This window comes from Carcharodon carcharias, chromosome 4 (genome assembly GCF_017639515.1).
Source record: "Carcharodon carcharias isolate sCarCar2 chromosome 4, sCarCar2.pri, whole genome shotgun sequence".
Taxonomy (NCBI): Eukaryota; Metazoa; Chordata; class Chondrichthyes; order Lamniformes; family Lamnidae; genus Carcharodon; species Carcharodon carcharias.
The window spans coordinates 121,867,120-121,884,764 of NC_054470.1; the positions used below are offsets into that span (position 1 = coordinate 121,867,120).

The 17,645-nt window shown below is 42.1% G+C and overlaps 1 protein-coding gene across 2 annotated transcripts in view; it reads left to right on the forward strand.

The window, feature by feature from the left end:
* Window positions 1-17,270, forward strand: part of sh3gl2a (SH3 domain containing GRB2 like 2a, endophilin A1) — a 173,730-nt gene extending 156,460 nt beyond the window's left edge. For both annotated transcript variants that reach the window (XM_041185252.1, XM_041185253.1), the window contains exons 5-9: window positions 5,534-5,667; window positions 10,247-10,405; window positions 12,390-12,493; window positions 15,728-15,849; window positions 16,542-17,270. In XM_041185252.1, the coding sequence (XP_041041186.1) occupies window positions 5,534-5,667; window positions 10,247-10,405; window positions 12,390-12,493; window positions 15,728-15,849; window positions 16,542-16,741 (719 nt within the window). In that variant the 3' untranslated portion in view covers window positions 16,742-17,270. The remainder of the gene's footprint in view (window positions 1-5,533; window positions 5,668-10,246; window positions 10,406-12,389; window positions 12,494-15,727; window positions 15,850-16,541) is intronic.
* Window positions 17,271-17,645: the final 375 nt, after the last annotated feature.

A 17,645-nucleotide genomic window follows, 5' to 3' on the forward strand; every position in this document is an offset into this window, starting at 1 on the left:
TCTCCACAACTTGTTCTAACTTCAAGTTTGCCTGTAAACCAATCTCCTAAAAATTCAACTTTGAGAAACCTCTCAGCCTACTGAGAATCCTTTGCTTTACAAATCCCTCACTTCAACTTTAAAGCATCAAAACCATCAAAGAAACCACAGGCCTGCCACGAAAAAGACTGAGATAAACACAATCTGTAACAGTATAATATTCATCTGTATCTAATCTTTGCATGTGTGAGACAAGTAAGTGAGACACGTGTTTTAAAATCCAGATTAAGTGTGATAATAAATAATCTTCTTTATTTTTGAACGAACAAAACCTTGCTGCTGGATTTAATTAATTGGTACGCTCATTCTAAGGATAAGAAAACACACACCTCTTGCATACAAACATACTGATCCCGGACTGTAAAAGGGAACGTATAAATCCTGTTCGTGACAGAATAAACAGTATGCTGGTGGATCTATTAAAAGACAGGAATAAGGAAAGAGGCAGTGAGAGAGAGAGAGAGAGAACATACAAATATTATTAGATATTCCTGACAGTGAATTAATTGTTTTTGCTGTTCAACCATGAAAGCAGCTAGCAATTAAATAAAGTTTTGCTCCAGATAAGCTACATGCATACAATCCCTCATTTACGGCTAGCAAAACGGAACCATTGTAATTAACTGTCATAGTACTAAATGCAATGTGCTTTACATGGTATATGAACGTCAATACTGATTATACCAATTTAGAAAGCATGTTATTATGAGCTGCAGTCAGTTACTGTATTGGGTAATCTGCATTCTGTGTCATGAGAATGCTCTGCTCTAATAATTTATATGTTATGAAATTCTTTGATAATTCACTGAACGATTATTAAGTTACAGTGTGGAATTGTTTGAGCAGGTCTCGTGGTGCATTTGTTAGTGTCCCTGCCTCTGAGCTAGAAGCACCAGGTTCTAGTCCCAACTCCAGGACTTGATGCCCATGGAAGTTAAATTAAAAACATGGCCAATCAGGTGGAGTATCAATCTGTAGCTCCTTCCAACATTCACCAATCTCAGGCGGTAAGAGAGGGAGAGATTCCTGGTCAGCCATGTGATGGAAAGAAATTGGAGCCTCTCCCACCACTATTCATAGCTCCAGACTACAGCATGCATGGAAAAGTTTCTGTTGTCACAGTAACTCAGATTCATACATAAGAGGTTAATGTGTAAAATTAAAACACATGGGATTGGGGGTAATACATTGGCATGGATTGAGAATTGGTTAGCAGACAGGAAACAGAGAGCAGGAATAAATGGGTCTTTTTTGGAATGGTAGGTGGTGACTGGTGGGGTACTGCAGGGACCAGTGCTTGGGCCCCAGCTATTCACAATATATATCAATGATTTGGATGAGGGAACCAAATGTAATGTTTCCAAGTTTGCTGACAACGTGAAGCTTGGTGGGAATGAGAGTGGTGAAGAGGATATTAAGAGGCTTCAAGGCAATTTAGACAAGTTGAGTGAGTGGGAAAATACATGGCAGATGCAGCAAAACATGGGTAAGTGTGATGTTATCCACTTCAGTGAAGAAAAACAGAATGACAGAGTATTATTTAAAAGGTGATAGATTGGGAAATGTTGATGTTCAAAGGGATCTGGATGTCCTTGTACACCAATCACTGAAAGCAAGTATGCAGGTGCAGCAAGCAGCTAAGAAGGCAAATGCTATGTTGGCCTTCATTGTGAGAGAACTTGAGTACAGGAGCAAAGATGCCTTACTGGAGCTGTATAGGGCCTTGGTGAGACCACACCTGGAATATTGTGTGCAGTTTTGGTCTCCTTACCATAGAGGGAGTGCAGCAAAGGTTCACCAGACTGATTCCTGGGATGGCAGGATGTTGTATGAGGAGAGAGTGGGCTGACTAGGTCTATATTCACTGGAGTTCAGAAAAACGAGAGGGGATCTCATTGAAACATATAAAATTCTGAGATGACTGGACAGACTAGATACAGGGATGATGTTTCCTCTGGCCATGGCGGGTGTAGAACAAGGGGGCACAGTCTCAGGATACAAGGTAGATCATTTAGACTGAGATGAGAAACTACATTGGAGAGACCAAACGTAAACTGGGCGACCGCTTTGCAGAACACCTGCGGTCTGTCCACGAGAATGACCCAAACCTCCCTGTCGCTTGCCATTTTAACACTCCACCCTGCTCTCTTGCCCACATGTCTGTCCTTGGCTTGCTGCATTGTTCCAGTGAAGCCCAACGCAAACTGGAGGAACAACACCTCATCTTCCGACTAGGCACTTTACAGCCTTCCGGACTGAATATTGAATTCAACAACTTTAGGTCGTGAGCTCCCTCCCCCATCCCCACCCCCTTTCTGTTTCCCCCTTCCTTTTTTTTCCAATAAATTATAAAGATTTTCCTTTTCCCACCTATTTCCATTATAAAAAAAAATAAAAAAAAAACACCCCCACTAGAGCTATACCTTGAGTGCCCTACCATCCATTCTTAATTAGCACATTCGTTTAGATAATATCACCAACTTTAGCTTTAACACCTATGTGTTCTATTGTACTATTGTCGTTGACATCTTTTGATGATCTGCTTCTATCACTGCTTGTTTGTCCCTACAACCACACCCCCCGCCCCTCCACCTCTCTCTCTCTCTATCTCTCCGCCCCCCCACACACACACCTTAAACCAGCTTATATTTCAACTCTTTCTTGGACTCGAACTCAAGTTCTGTCGAAGGGTCATGAGGACTGGAAACGTTAACTCTTTTCTTCTCCGCCGATGCTGCCAGACCTGCTGAGTTTTTCCAGGTAATTCTGTTTTTGTTTTGGATTTCCAGCATCTACAGTTTTTTTGTTTTTATTTTTATGAGGTGAGAAACTTCTTCACTCAGATGGTGGTGAACCTGTGGAATTCTCTGCCACAGAGGCTGTGGAGGATAGATTTCTAGACTCTAAAGGTGTCAAGGGTAATGGGAAGACAACGGGAGTGTGGTGTTGAGATAGAGAACCAGCCTTGATCATATTGAATGGTGAGCAAACTTGAAGGGCCGAATGACCTATTCCTGCCGCGATTTTCTGTTTGTATGACTCCTTGGTGGGCGGTGGTGGGGTTGTTTGGCTCAGTTTACTGGACAGACATTTGGATCCAATTGGTGCCAGCAGCACAGAGTTCAATCCCTATTTGGGATGGGGTGGATTTTGGACCAGTGATGATGGTCAGGGCACTGTGGGTTGGACCTGCCTTTGGCAGAGAACTCAACAAGAAGAAATTACTGCTCGGATAATTTTATTTAGTTCTTTTGCCATTAAAATCATATGAACTATAGTCTGTCTGTGGTGTACAATTTCCAAGGCCCCAAACTCTTCTGATAACCTCCTTCGCTAGTGGATTTACCTTTCTCATTCTTGCAGATCTCCCTATCCTATGTGCTGTTCTCTGACCAAGAAGGAGTAAACAGGTGACATGCTGTCTGACTCCAGTCCAATGCCAGCTGCACATAATGAATGAGAGGAGTTCAGAACAACTTGCTCGCTGGGTTTCCCTTTCTCCCTCTAGGGAAGCACCTGGTCCCTGCTCATGTGGAGCCCAACAGCAGGGCCGAGATTGGGAACTCACTGTATGCAGAATTATAAGCTCAAACCTTTGTCTTAAAGTTCTGCAGTGTGGCATTAGTCTACAAATGCCAGTTAATCAGTAGGTGATTTATTGCCTGAATGTCCATATCAAACAGAAGCAATGGCTTAATCCCCCTGCTCTTTCAACCCTATTCCCACTAAACAGCTAACCACTTAACTTCTCTTCCTGGTTCCCATGTTACCTTATAATGTTAATGGTTTCCTCCTCACATTCATATCTGCCATCATCCTCACTCATCAAAAAACACACCCACCATCCTTGCAATTCCTGCCCCATCTCTAGCCTCCCTTTTCTCTCAGGTGCTTGAATGTGTTGTTGCCTTACCTGTGCCCATCTTTCCTGAATGAATCTCTCCAATCAGGCTTCTGCCCTGCCACAGTACTGAAATGGTTCTTATCAAAGTCACAAAGGACATCCTATGTGACACTGTCTGTGATAAAGACCATCCTCAACACTCCCCACTGTCGTCCCATGGGTAGGACTGCTCACACTGGGTTCTATTCTTATCTAACTGTAACCAGAGGATCACTTCCCACTCTAGCATTGTTACCTCTGCCCATTTTCAATTCCATAACCTCGCCTGACCCCAGCCCTGTCTCAGCTCATCTGCTGCTGAAACCCTCATCCAAGAATTTGTTACTTCCAGATTTGACTGTCCCAATTATCTCCTGGCTGGCCTCTCACTTTGCACCCGCCAGAAACCCAGGATCATCCAAAACTCTGCTGCCTGTGTCCTAACTTACATCAAGTTGCCAAGCTCTGGATTCCCTCTCTAAACCCGTTTGCCTCTCTAGCTTTCTCTCTTTAAAGATGGTCCTTACAACCTCTTGTATAACATGTTGGGATGTCTTACTGCAATAAAGGTGCAATGTAAATACAAAATATTGTTGCTGTTGCTCATAGTTCTTAACATTTGTTTAATTACACATGAACTTCCTTTTAAAGCATTGATTATTCCAATTTATAATTTGTCATTACTGTATAACAACTGTATTTTCTAACAATGCATTTCAGTAACGTATACACAAATACAACCTTCATCTGCAAAGGCAGAGTCAGGCTTGATTGTAAATGCAATCAGTAATGTCGATCCCCTTACACTAAACCTATGAATCTTAGATATTTTCTTGTTGGGAAAGGAGACAGATGTACTGGGATCATGTCACAAACTCAGATTTAGGAACGATTGTAAATTATCAATTGGTCCTCAGTTCCTGTACATGTGATGTTGCATTAACTTGATTATAAGCTGTTACCAAACTCAGCCGACAATGTGGGATGGGAGGAGAGAGAAAGAGGAAATTCTGAATATCACTACACCATAATATAATCCACCTTCCTCCTTGTCCTTTTTTCTTTTATTGCTCTGTCATTGTTCTCTCCTTCCATGACCTTTGAGAATATGTTTAATGGAGCTTGCTGTTGAATAATGGACTGTTAGCTGGAATTCAGTGTGTGAGAGTTGAATTTTAGAATGGAGATGATGGTAGTTTACCACAATCAAATAATGAATAAAAAAAACATTCAATAGCGTACAATATTCCCCACACATGGATCAGTCAACTCCAACTTTTGTGCGTGTTTGCTTTGCAAATGATCAGAAATTCTATACGTGAACTCAGGAAACTTTTGACCAATCTGCTGTTTATAAATTTTCATCTATTTCCTGGTTATTTGTTTTGATTTAGAAGCACTGTATCAATATCAATATTAATATTTTGTTAATGTCTATTTTATTACAATGAATTAATCCTGGGAGGATTTAACTGGATTGGAAAAGCAATTGGTGTTTTCATTATGAAATTTAAAAGCTTTTATGAAAGTAATTTTTCTGATGAAATAGGAATAATAGTGCAGACCATCAAAGCTTACTTATGAAGAATCTATCTCTGAACTGTCTTCCAGGCCAGGCTTTGATGGATGCTGGTGAGGCAATGAAACAGCTTGCTGAGGTGAAAGATGCCCTCGATATGGAAGTAAAACAAAACTTCATTGATCCTCTTCAGAACCTTCATGATAAAGACCTGAAAGAAATCCAGGTATTGATATCATTGAAAGCTATGTTTGTGCTTTATTCTGGGGGTAATACATTCACAAAGTAGGGACGTTTATAAAATTGCTGAACATTGTAGTTCATCCCACTCACCCCAACCCTCCCTGTCCCTGTGTCATCCCCCAACCCACCCATCCTCTCGCTGCCCCTCTTCCCTCCGTGCCCTTTTTCTCCCTCCCCTACCCTCCATTCCCCACCACCCCCCCAATAACTCATCCATCCTCTTCCACTTCCCCCATCCCTCCTATTCCTTGTCCTCTCCCCTCCCCGCCTCACTCCCACCCTGCCTCACCCCTCCCCTCCCCGCCTCCCTCCTCCCCTCCCTGCCTCTCCCCTCCCCTCCCCTCCCTGCCTGTCTCCATCCCCACCTCTCCTGTCCCACCTCTCCCCTTCCCACCTCTCTCCCACCCGCCTCTCCCCTCGCCTCTCCCCACCTCTCCCATCCCCACCTCTCCCCGCCTCTCACCTCCCCTCCCCTCTCCTCCCCCACCTCCTCCCCGCCTCTCCTCTTCCCTCCCTGCTTCTCCCCTCCCCTCCCCGCCTCTCCCCTCCCCTACACGCCTCTCCCCTCCTCACCTCTCCCCTCCGCTCCCCACCTCTCCCTCCCCAACCCTCCGCACCCCTCCCCTCCCCACCTCTCCCCTCCCCTCCCCGCCTCTTCCCTCCCCTCCCCGCCTCATCCCTCCCCGCCTCTCCCCTCCCTTCCCCTCCCCCCCTCTCTCCTCCATGCCTCTCCTCTCTTACCATTCACTCTTTTCCCCCACTAATTTGTCCCCAGTGTGAGGAAAGACTGAAGAGAACAATGCCTTAAAGAGATATTGGTTGGGATTTAATGGAATCCGCCAGTGTGGGCTAGGTGGCAAGTGGTCCTGTGTACTTTGGAGGGAGACTGAGCGACTCGTTCCTGCTGACAGGAAAGCTGACCCCCACTTAGTCAGTGGCGGACATGGGCTGATGTGGGGAACCCACCCACTGGCTAATTAGAATCATTATTGAGCCACCTAATGGTCATTATCCCTGAGCCCACTGGGATTTAGTGGTGACTCAGGGATTCTCCGGAACTCCCACAGGTCTCCGGGCCTCTGGAGGGACACAGCATTGGAAAGGAGGTGTCCCCTGAGAGCCAGCTCCCCCTGTTCTTTCATCCAATCCCCCTACCCCCTCATCAGTGTTATGACACAGCAGTTGGTAAAGGCTGAGTTGTTTCAATCCCAGAGGGAAACTTGAGCAACTGTAATAACCTATATTTTCAATTGGTATGTTTGAGATGCAGCTCTGAATTTGGGAATAAAACCACCAAGCCTCAAGAGGTTTTTAATATAAATTAAACATTTATGAATTTAACAACAAATTAAACGGATACACATGTTTACAAATTACTACCATAATAACTTTTAAACAAATCCTTAAATTAATCACTCCCAGGTAAATCTTCACCAAGGCAACAATAACCCATAGACCTTAAACAGACACCAGGCAAAGCACATTTGATCTTACAAATTCAAAATGACGTTCCTTGCAATTTTGTTCCTTTGCAGACACAGTTGTAGGCTCTCAGGCTGGTTAGACCTTAAATGACTCTGACTTACACACACAAACTCCTTTCCCTCATTATACCCAGCTTCCCCTTTGAATGTAAATTTTCCATGGTATCCTAGGCTTTAGCGCCATATCTTCTAACAATAACATTTCCATCCCGCCAATTTTATTAGTAATATAAACACATTGCTTGGCATCTCCCAGCTAGGTGCAAGATTTTACTCCCACTCTTGAATGCTTTATTCAACAAATGAAAATGTACCCTTTACCTTCTCCCCTCCTTACTGTTTACCAGTTAACACCTCAAACTACTATACATCAAAGCACCCAGACTAGCTGGCTTTAATCCAATTAGGGGTGGCAATGGTGTAGTGGTATTGTGGCTGGACTAGTAATCCAGAGATCCAGGGTAATGCTCTGGGGACCCAGGTTCCACGGCAGATGGTGCAATTTGAATTCAATAAAAAAAAAAAATCTGGAATTAAAAGTCTAATGGTGGCCATGAAACCATTGCTGATTGTCATAAAAACCCATCTGGTTCACTAATGTCCCTTAGGGAAGGAAATCTGTTGTCCTTACCTGTGACTCCAGACCCTTAAATGCCTTCTGAAATGGCTGAGCAAGCCACCCTCGTCTCTTCATGACACCGGCAATCCCCTTGCCACAGCCTCCAACCCACCCACACTCACCTGTCTCCAGGGATCCAGCGATGATCCCTGTGAGCATTGCTGGAAGCAGCTGCCACAACCGGTGGCACTACCAGCTGCCCACCTCTAATTGGCTGACAGTTCTCGGGGTTGGGCTTCCTGGCCGACTGGGGACCTAATTCTGTGGGAGGCCCAACACTGGCCAGTTAAGTGCCTGTTTTCACTTAAATAACGTCCAGGCATTCCTTGGAGAGCTGAGATAGGTTTGCCACTGGTTCTCCCTCCAGTCTGCTGAATCCGCAACACTTACACAAAATTCTGCCCATTGGGTGTTTGTACCTCACAGCTGGATTTTATTTCAGACCACATCTGGTTTCTTTTAATGGAATCATGGTTAATGCTTTCGCTGGAGTTAACCAGCATGAGGAACCAGAAAGACTAAGAGCAGAAGTCTGGACTTCAGTTTGGTATCCTACAGATTTAGAACAGAAGTGTTAGCTCAGCCCATTCTGTCCCATCAAATAACAGCTTACCAAATAATCAAACCACCCCATTTTCAAATGTGCAACAATACTTTACTCTGCTAAGATCAAGTTTTCCTTGAGGCAAGCTCCTATTTTACATTCGTATTTTAGTTACTCTTAGGATGAGGATAAGTCAAACCCATGGTCATATTCATGTTCCACTCTATTACAGCTTGTATAACTAATTTTGAAAAGCTAACTAATTTTGAAAAGCTTCTAAATCACAGAACTATAGATTAAAGGAGGAGAGAAGGCTACAAAGATTTTAGAATTTAAATGAGATGCTAAGAGCAGCAGCTACTATTAAGATAATTTAAGTTAAGACCAGGAAGGTAAGAGTTCTGACTGATGAAGTCCATGTACAGAGCACACACACTGTACTCTGTTGTGCATTACTTTTTACACAGGTGTTAATCCATTTAGAACAAACAGTCTATTGGCTGCTTAAAAATAGGATAAGCGTTCACCTATGAGTTTCACTGTTTGGACTTTCTACCTGTAAATCTTAATTAATAATGATTTTCTGCATCATAATTTTGCCTACATGTAGTAGTTCATTTTAGTCAGAAGCTAAAAGCCAACACCTAAATTTGCTTAAGCTCCAATAAAAATGTTAAAACTAAAACAAAATTAACTCTTCCATTATCTTAGAAATCCATCCTTGGGTAAAATTTGCCTCTCCTCCCCAATTTTTTAGTTTGCATTAGGTGTACGCTAGAGATGAACAGGTAACTTTGTTTTGCTGATTTCTGCTCGAGCAGCTCTGCACTCTCATCTAATGCTCTTTGCATTAATACATCAGTTTTGGATTTCATTCTTTTGTATCTGAAGGAATTAAAATTATCATTTTGCATGGTGTTGAAGCAGCTAAGTCTATGCTCTAGTACAGGAAGGAAAGGCAAGTGATTTTTAAAAATGACAATTTGCATTTATATAGCACTGTTAATATAATAAAACATCCCCAGGTGCTTCATAGCCACATAAGGAGATATTAGGACAGGTGACCAAAAGATGGTGAAATAAGTAGGTTTTAAGAAGCATCTTAAAGGAGAAGAGAGAGGCAAAGGGATATAAGGAGGGTATTCCAAAGTTCATGACCCTGCCTGTGGCGAAACAATTGAAATCAAGAATGCACAGGAGGCCAGCAATAAAGGAGCCCCACAATCTCGGGTTGCAGATTACAGAAACGGAGAGAGGTGAAGCCACGGACAGATTTGAAAACAAAAGTGAGAATTTAACAAGTGCCAATGTAGGTCAATGAGCGCCGGGATGAAAGCTGAATAAAACTTTGTGTGAGCTAGGATACAGTTTTGGATGAGGTCAAGTTTATGGAAGGTGGAAGATGACAGGCTGGCCAGGAGAGCATAATAATAATCAGGCCTAGAGGTAACAAATGCATGGATGAGGGTTTCAGCATCAGGTTAGCTGTATTTACCCAATTGAAGATGTACCAGCAAAGCCCATCTGTTGTTTTTGTCGCATTTTTCATTCATCAATTGTCAATTTATATTGCCCCAAAAATGTTTAGTATTTTAATATGTCGCTCTTAGAATGAATCAACATTTTCTACAAAACCATTGAATTATTTTATTTGCTTTTGATGGGACAGTCTGTGCAATAAATTGGCCTCTCAATCATTAGGGGCTAAATCACTGCTTCAAATATTCCTATCCATTGAGCTAATAAACACGAGGAAGGGCTTCAACAACAATCCTTTGGTACCCACTATAAAGTGTACATCTTTGTATAAAGTGTGACCCACAATGGATGTAACAAGTTGTCCCTGGTCTAGATAAACATCTAAGTTACAGCATTCCTCCTTTACTCAGACTGCTGTGCATTCATTTATTGATAGCACCATCTGAAGAAATTGGAGGGGCGGCGATTAGATTTTGACTACAAGAAGAAAAGACAAGGGAAGATTCCAGAAGAGGAGATTCGACAGGCTCTGGAGAAGTTTGATGAATCCAAGGAAATTGCAGAATCAAGCATGTTTAACCTGTTGGAGAGTGATGTAAGGACTCTAAATCTGAGCTGCAACGCTAAATGCTATTTTATAGAATTGTGAAAAATCTCTTATTCACTCAGGACACTTTCTGGAGATTTTATAGTTAATGTGCTATACTTAGTTTTTTCCCCCCAAAGGTGTTTGGTATTTGGTCCCTTCTGCCCCATCTATTTCACATCTGCTGTCACTCCACGTACCATCACTCCCCTGGGAGAGGTGGCAGATGTACTGTCCTTCCATGAGTGCAATTGCCAATAGTGCCTCTTCTCCTGCCAAAAAGAACATGTTTACTTGTGTGTTGTGATTACACAACCTTGCTGAGATGTGACTGAATTCATCAGGTTGGAGGTTTTCCCTTTGAGCTGAATGTTTGACAGAGTTGGGGTAGGTGCCCAAAACCACAGTATTGCAATGACACTAACTTGGCCTGTTGTGACATTCCAATGATTAAAGGAATGTTCATTTACTGGCTCTTGATTTAAAAAAAATTCAAGTTTCATCCCACTCTGTCTAGCGAAACTGGTTGAAATCATGTATGTGATGCTTTTGTTTCAACACCTTTCAGGGGTTGAAGTACCACACCTCTGGTGATCTGGATCGCTTAGGTGCTAAATTGGACCATCTATCTTTTTTGAAACGCATTGCATTAATAACCCTCCTTGCAGACCCCAGTAAAATTTTCAACACCTGTCATTTACATTCATGCAATATATCGAACCAGCAGATGGATCGAACAAACCTTGACCAGAAACAGCTCTGAAGAAGAATAATACGGACTTGAAACATTAACTCTGTTTCTCTCTCCACAGCTACTGCCAGAGCTTTTCTGAGTTTTTCCAGCATTTTCGGTTTTTATTTCTTGACCAGAAGCCTGTGTTAAGGCAATGATGTGATTCTGAATCTTTTGGTTTTAATTTCAATGAGATGAGACTCTATGCAGCTGTGTTTGCATCTGTGACACCAGCCTGGTATTGTTGTTCTTGTTGCTGAATGATTGAGAAAGGCATTGGGAGAAGGGTGTTAAATAATTTGAACCTACACTTGGTGATCATGGTGTGCCATATTCGCTTCAATGCAGTTGCCACCTTTGAATTGGTAAACATTCGGCAGGAGTCTGTGGGAGCGGGATGGGGGGTGGAGAGAGAGTCGGGGCCAGCACTGTTTCACACATGGCGCATAGGAGTGTTTCAATCTCACTGAGTCACCGAGATTGAAGCGGTTTTCAAATAAATAAATGGATCGAAAATTAATTTAAACATGTCCCCTCATGTGGCTGTGTCACATGAGATGGGACATATTTTTATATTTCATAACATTTTAAAATTTATTTAATAAAAGCTTTGGGAAACTTCGTTCCGCTCGTGGATGAGGTTTCCTAAAAAATGCGAAAGCCGCTTGGGCTTTTCGCCTGCTCATCAACCATATGGTGAGACGCACAGCGTCAACAATGACCTTAATTACTCCCTTAATGGCTTTAATAGGCCGTTTAAATATTGGTGGCAACGCGGCCGCCGAATGAAACATCGCGATGACATAGGGACGCACACTCGACATCATCGAGCGTCATTTTATGGCGTTGGCGTGTTGGACCCGCCCCCGCATGCTGACTGAAAAATTCAGGCGCTAAAACTGAGGCAAATGTATCTGGAGGTTTTGTGCCATCTGGTGGTTGAAAATGTCACTAATCACATCTGGCATTGAAAGCAGGGCGAGCTGTATAGACAGTTCCAACACGGGGCAATTTTAGTCAAATTCATCCCCTGTGCAATTGATGGAATCAGATTGTTTTGTATCCAGCATATCTTTAATTTCCACTGACCAATGGAAAGCAAGATTGGAAGGGGTGTAAAAGGGACAGCTTTTACCAATGTCCAACCCCTCTTCTCACTGCCATGTGTTGTGCAGACTGCATGGCAAAGAAGGCCATAAGCATAATGGAATGCAATATAAGATAGCAAATGATTTGTTTTTTTCTGTTTAATACTTTTAGATTGAGCAAGTGAGCCAGCTTACAGCGCTGGTGCAAGCCCAGCTAGAGTATCACAGACAAGCCGCCCAGATTTACCAGGAACTGTCAGTCCAGTTGGAGCAGCGGTGAGTCTGAAACTAGTGTCTTCAGTTTTTTAATAAAACAATAAAGAAAATGAACTGAACATCAAATCACTACTCCTGTCTCTTTTCAGTCAGAAGTCCAAACACCAAATACAATTCAATTTGGAAATGAGTTTATTTAGTAGTTTTCCTAATCTAATTTCCAGTGTGACAACACAAACAGCTGTAACAATTTCCTTTTGATTGTAGTCACGGTTCGCTTGTAAATCTCACACTTTGTCCTATGGAATTGTCTAAAACAGGGATAATGATGCTGTGTAAGTGTCAATGTTTGAAAAGCTGAAGAGCTTCATATCACTAAAGTTCCATTGTTTTTTGTTTTAATACTGCTCAATGGGTAAACCTACCATTTGGCCGGGCTGTTAATTTGGAAGTTTCATAGAAGCAGAAAGCTTTAAGTCAGATGGAGGAGGAGGTGGGGGAGAAAGAGAAATTCATTGAAACATAGAAACTAAGAGCCGGAGTAGGCCATTCAGCCCTTCCAGCCTGCTTCGCCATTCACTATGATCATGGCTGATCCTCGATCTCAATGCCATATTCCTGCTTTCTCTCCATACCCCTTGATACTCCTAATATCCAAAAAATTATCCATTTCTTTCATGAATATACTCAGTGATCTGGCCTTCACAGCTTTCTGTGGTAGAGAATTCCACAGGTTGACCACCCTCTGAGTGAAGAATATTTTCCTCATCTCAGTCCTAAATGGCTTGTCCTGTATCCTGAGACTGCAGCCCCTGGTTCTAGACTCCCCAACCAGGGAAAACATCCTTCCTGCATCTGGTCTGTCTAGCCCTGTTACAATTTTATACGTTTCAATCAGATCCCCTCATTCTTCTGAACTCTAGTGAATACAGGCCCAGTTGAACCAATCTCTCCTCGTACAACAGTCCTGCCATCCCCGGTATCAGCCTAGTGAACCCTCACTGCACTCCCTCTATGGCAAGTATATTCTTTCTTAGATAGGGAGACCAAAACTGCACGCAATGCTCCAGGTGTGGTCTCATCAAAGCCCTGTATAACTGCAGTAAGACATCCCTACTACTGAACTCAAATCCTCTTGCAATGAAGGCCAACATACCATTTGCCTTCCTAATTCTTATTTCCTTTGTCGGTCTCATTCTTCAGCAAGTCTCTTTCCTGTTAGCTGGTCAGGTTGGTTGGCTGGCCTCATGATGACATATCAGAGCAGGATTGAGTTCTGCTGTCAAGCCACATGAATGGGATTCCAGTTCAATTCAGAATCAACGGGAGGAACTGGATTGGAGTATGAGCAAGTCAAAATGGCAAATATTGTAAATTAACAGACTCCCATCGATACTGTGCTTTAAGGAATGAACCAAAATTGGATTTAAAAAGCAACATGAGTAACTTTTATAAAAGCAAAATACTGCGGATGCTGGAAATCTAGAACAAAAACAAAAATACCTGGAAAAACTCAGCAGGTCTGACAGCATCTGCAGAGAGGAACACAGTTGACGTTTTGAGTCCATATGACTCTTCATCAGAACTAAGGAAATAGAGAAATGAGGTGAAATATAAGCTGGTAGGGGGGGTTGGACATGTAGAGCTGGATAGAGGGCCAGTGATAGGTGGAGGCAAAGAAGAGATTGCCAAAGACAAAAGGACAAAGGGGCGTTTACGGTGGTGATATTATCTAAGGAATTTGCTAATGGGGACATTAAGGGTAGCAAGCAGGACAAGCTAGTGGCAGATGGCCCTAGTGGGGGTGGGAAGGGAGGAAGGGATCGAAATGGGCTAAAAGGTGGAGATAAAACAATAGATCAAAATAAATTTAAAAATAGGTGGGAAAAGAAAAATATATTTGTAAAAAAATTATAAATTATTGGAAAAAGGGGGATCGGAAAGGAGGTGGGGATGGAGGAGAGAGTTAATGATCTGAAATTGTTGAACTCAATATTAAGTCAGGAAGACTGTAGAGTGCCTAGTCGGAAGATGAGATGCTGTTCCTCCAGTTTGCGTTGAAACTTTTGCCTGTTTAGTGGAAGAACCTGGTGAATGAATGGATGTTCCACAAGTCATAGTTTGCATTTTGTAGTGTGTGATCAAAGTTAATTGATAAGAGTGTATCTATTTTAGGCCTGGAATCTACCCCAGCCAGAATGGAGATTGAACCCTTTGCTGTAGGCATCAATTTGATCCGCACTGGCCATCCAGCTAACAGAGACAACCCCCCCCCCCCCCCCCACTCCCCAGGGTCCGAGTTGCTGTGACAACATACACTTTCACATGCATGTTGGAGTCTGGAGCTATGGATAGCGATGGCAGAGGCTTCAATTTTCTTTCCATCACATTGACCAGGAATCTCTCCCCCTCTTACTGCCTGCCTTTGGCGTGTGTTGGAAGGATTTAGGGGTTGACATTCAACCTGTTTGGCCACATTATGAATGCACCTTGCTTGACCATCAAGCCTTGGATTGGGACTTGTACCCAGAGCTTCTGCCTCAGAGGCAGGGCCACTACCCACTGTGCCACAGGACCTCCTTAATACAGTTAAAATAGGCAGTGATAAATATTGAGCAGGGACTGGGGAGGTAAGCGTAATTAAATCTCAATTAACAGCAGCAGTGGCAATATCCACTGAGCCACACAGGTTATTGATAATCAAAGGATATATATTTAACATTTTGTATAAATGCTCATTAATTTATGAGCTCATTGCCAAGGGGAATGTGAATCTGTTTCATTAAATCATTTGTAAGATATGTGGAAATGCCAATTTTTGCAGGTTCTTTAATTGCACATCCATCCTAATCGAGGGGCCTAACATGGCCCCTCGAGCCTAGTTTTCTACTGTTTAAGATCTCTCATTGGACATGCAGAAGAGCTAACACTCCAACCATTTTTCTTTTAGAAACAAACATAGGCTATTTCTTTTTGAGAAGAGTCTGGTCATTTGAAAAGCAAATTGTATATAGTTCATTTTATTTCATACTGCCTTCACTTTCCACATGGACTTCCTACAGTCAGGAGGCCAATATGATATCAACCACATCTCCATTGTCAGCTCTGTATCTAGCTTGAATACCAGTCCAGGAATCTGTTACTTGAACTACTGAACATTGTTTAAAGTGAGCTCCAATACTTTATAATAATTTGCGTCCTGATAGACAAAGAGCCTATCCACAATGGATCAATGGATCTGTCCAGTAACTTACACTCCCTTGACACATAACTGACAGCATTTTTCTTTTGCAGAATGAAAGAGGCGGCTGCTTGTCCTCGAAGGGAATATAAACCGAAACCCCGTTTGACTTATGAGTTTACAGATGATACCCAACAGAATGGTGGAGTGACTCACAGTGGGCAGAAGACACCAGGTAAAAATTAACTATCTTCCTCTCCGCAGATGCTGTCAGACCTGCTGAGTTTTTCCAGGTATTTTTATTTTTGTTTTGGATTTCCAGCATCCGCAGTTTTTTGCTTTTATTTTTGCTTTTAAAATATTACATCCGTTTGGCACTAAATGACTGTCTGACCAACGATTTATCTTCATATCAATAATTAACAGAATAGACAAGTCATTCTGCTCCTCACAAATGTGACTGTCCCAAAACATGCAGCACTGACTCTTAATATGCCAAGGATCAAACCTCACCATGGTTATTAATAGGTCAGCAATTAATATGAATGGATGTGTTCTAACTGCGTGGATGCAAGGTCATTTCTCCACTCTGCTCGTTTCCCAATCTGAGCCAAGATGAGTAGAGTTTGGTTCCTTTTTCTGGCAGAGTGCATTTCTTTTCAGATCTGCTTGATAACTTGTTTATTTTTCTACTGCTGGAGGCTGGAAATTAAGCAAGAAGTCTTGTAACTTAACTCAGATGACGTCATAGTGCTATTGCTATCTACTTTAATCCCGCCTCATTCCAACTACATCAAACAATCGCAACTTTTATTTTTCAAGGGCTAAGCCCCATGTTTTAAGATGTTTGTAAGTTTTATTCCCCTGGTAACCAATTAATAAATCATGTAAAAGTTTCTGCTTTTAACAATTGTTTCTAAAATGCAGGCACACCATTGGACCAGCCATGCTGCAGAGCTGCGTATGATTTTGAACCAGAGAATGAAGGAGAATTGGGATTCAAGGAGGGAGATATCATCACGCTTACCAATCAAATCGATGACAACTGGTATGAAGGGATGCTCCACGGGCAGTCAGGATTTTTTCCCATCAACTATGTTCAAGTTTTAGTCCCGTTACCACACTAGACTGACTGTTGTGACCCAATTTCTTGTTAGATTTGTGCGACAGATGAAGGTGGTTCAGTTTGTGAGATTGTCTGATGCAGTGACACTGTTTATCAACAAACTCCATCGTTGTAAAGTCTTCAGTTTACATGTATTATAGTCCTTAACTGTTGCACTCAGTTGCATCTGTAGTAAATGTAGGCAGAATTGTTGCTGATTCCATCCTCAGTGCGAACTAGAAGATGTCTTCATGCTAGGCAACACACAATCAAGTTGTGGGTATAATCCGTGAAAGCTTTTCTCCTGTTTTCCAGTCTGTTTTGTCCAAGTGGATAGTGCTGCATCTAGCTTATCTTATTTTTGTAACAGTCGTAAAGCTGTACAGCTTGATTCTTGAGAATATATTTATCTAAAGTTAAAAAAGAGAGAATATATGTGTTATATGAATTGTTTTTCTCCCACCTGTGCTGGATCCAAGAATATGAAGTGTAAAAAATTGCAATGCTTAATGTGGTGAATTCCAGTATATTAAAAATGTTCAGTAAAATCATTTGTATGTGTGGACTATTTTTCCAAAAAATAATTGTCTCATATTTCATAACTGATATTCTAATCGTTCAGCTAATGGAAATGTAATAAAACTGTTACCACTCTCTAGCTCAGCAGATTACACAATTAAACTTCTGCTTCCTGTCTTCTCTCACAGGTTCCAATACATATACACCCCTGTCATTTCGTTTAGGAGAAAGTTTCTGACTTCAGCAAATAGAAAGTATCTCAAAAAAGTTAAACAGGTTCTTAAGTTGGTTCTTAAGTTTGACTCTTCTGCAAGCTGTAGCTTTAACTCCTGTAGTTTGGGGCCAGACATTCTGAGTGCTTGAGCTGGTGAGAGCAGCAGAAAGACTGCACACCAGGCGAGGACCCA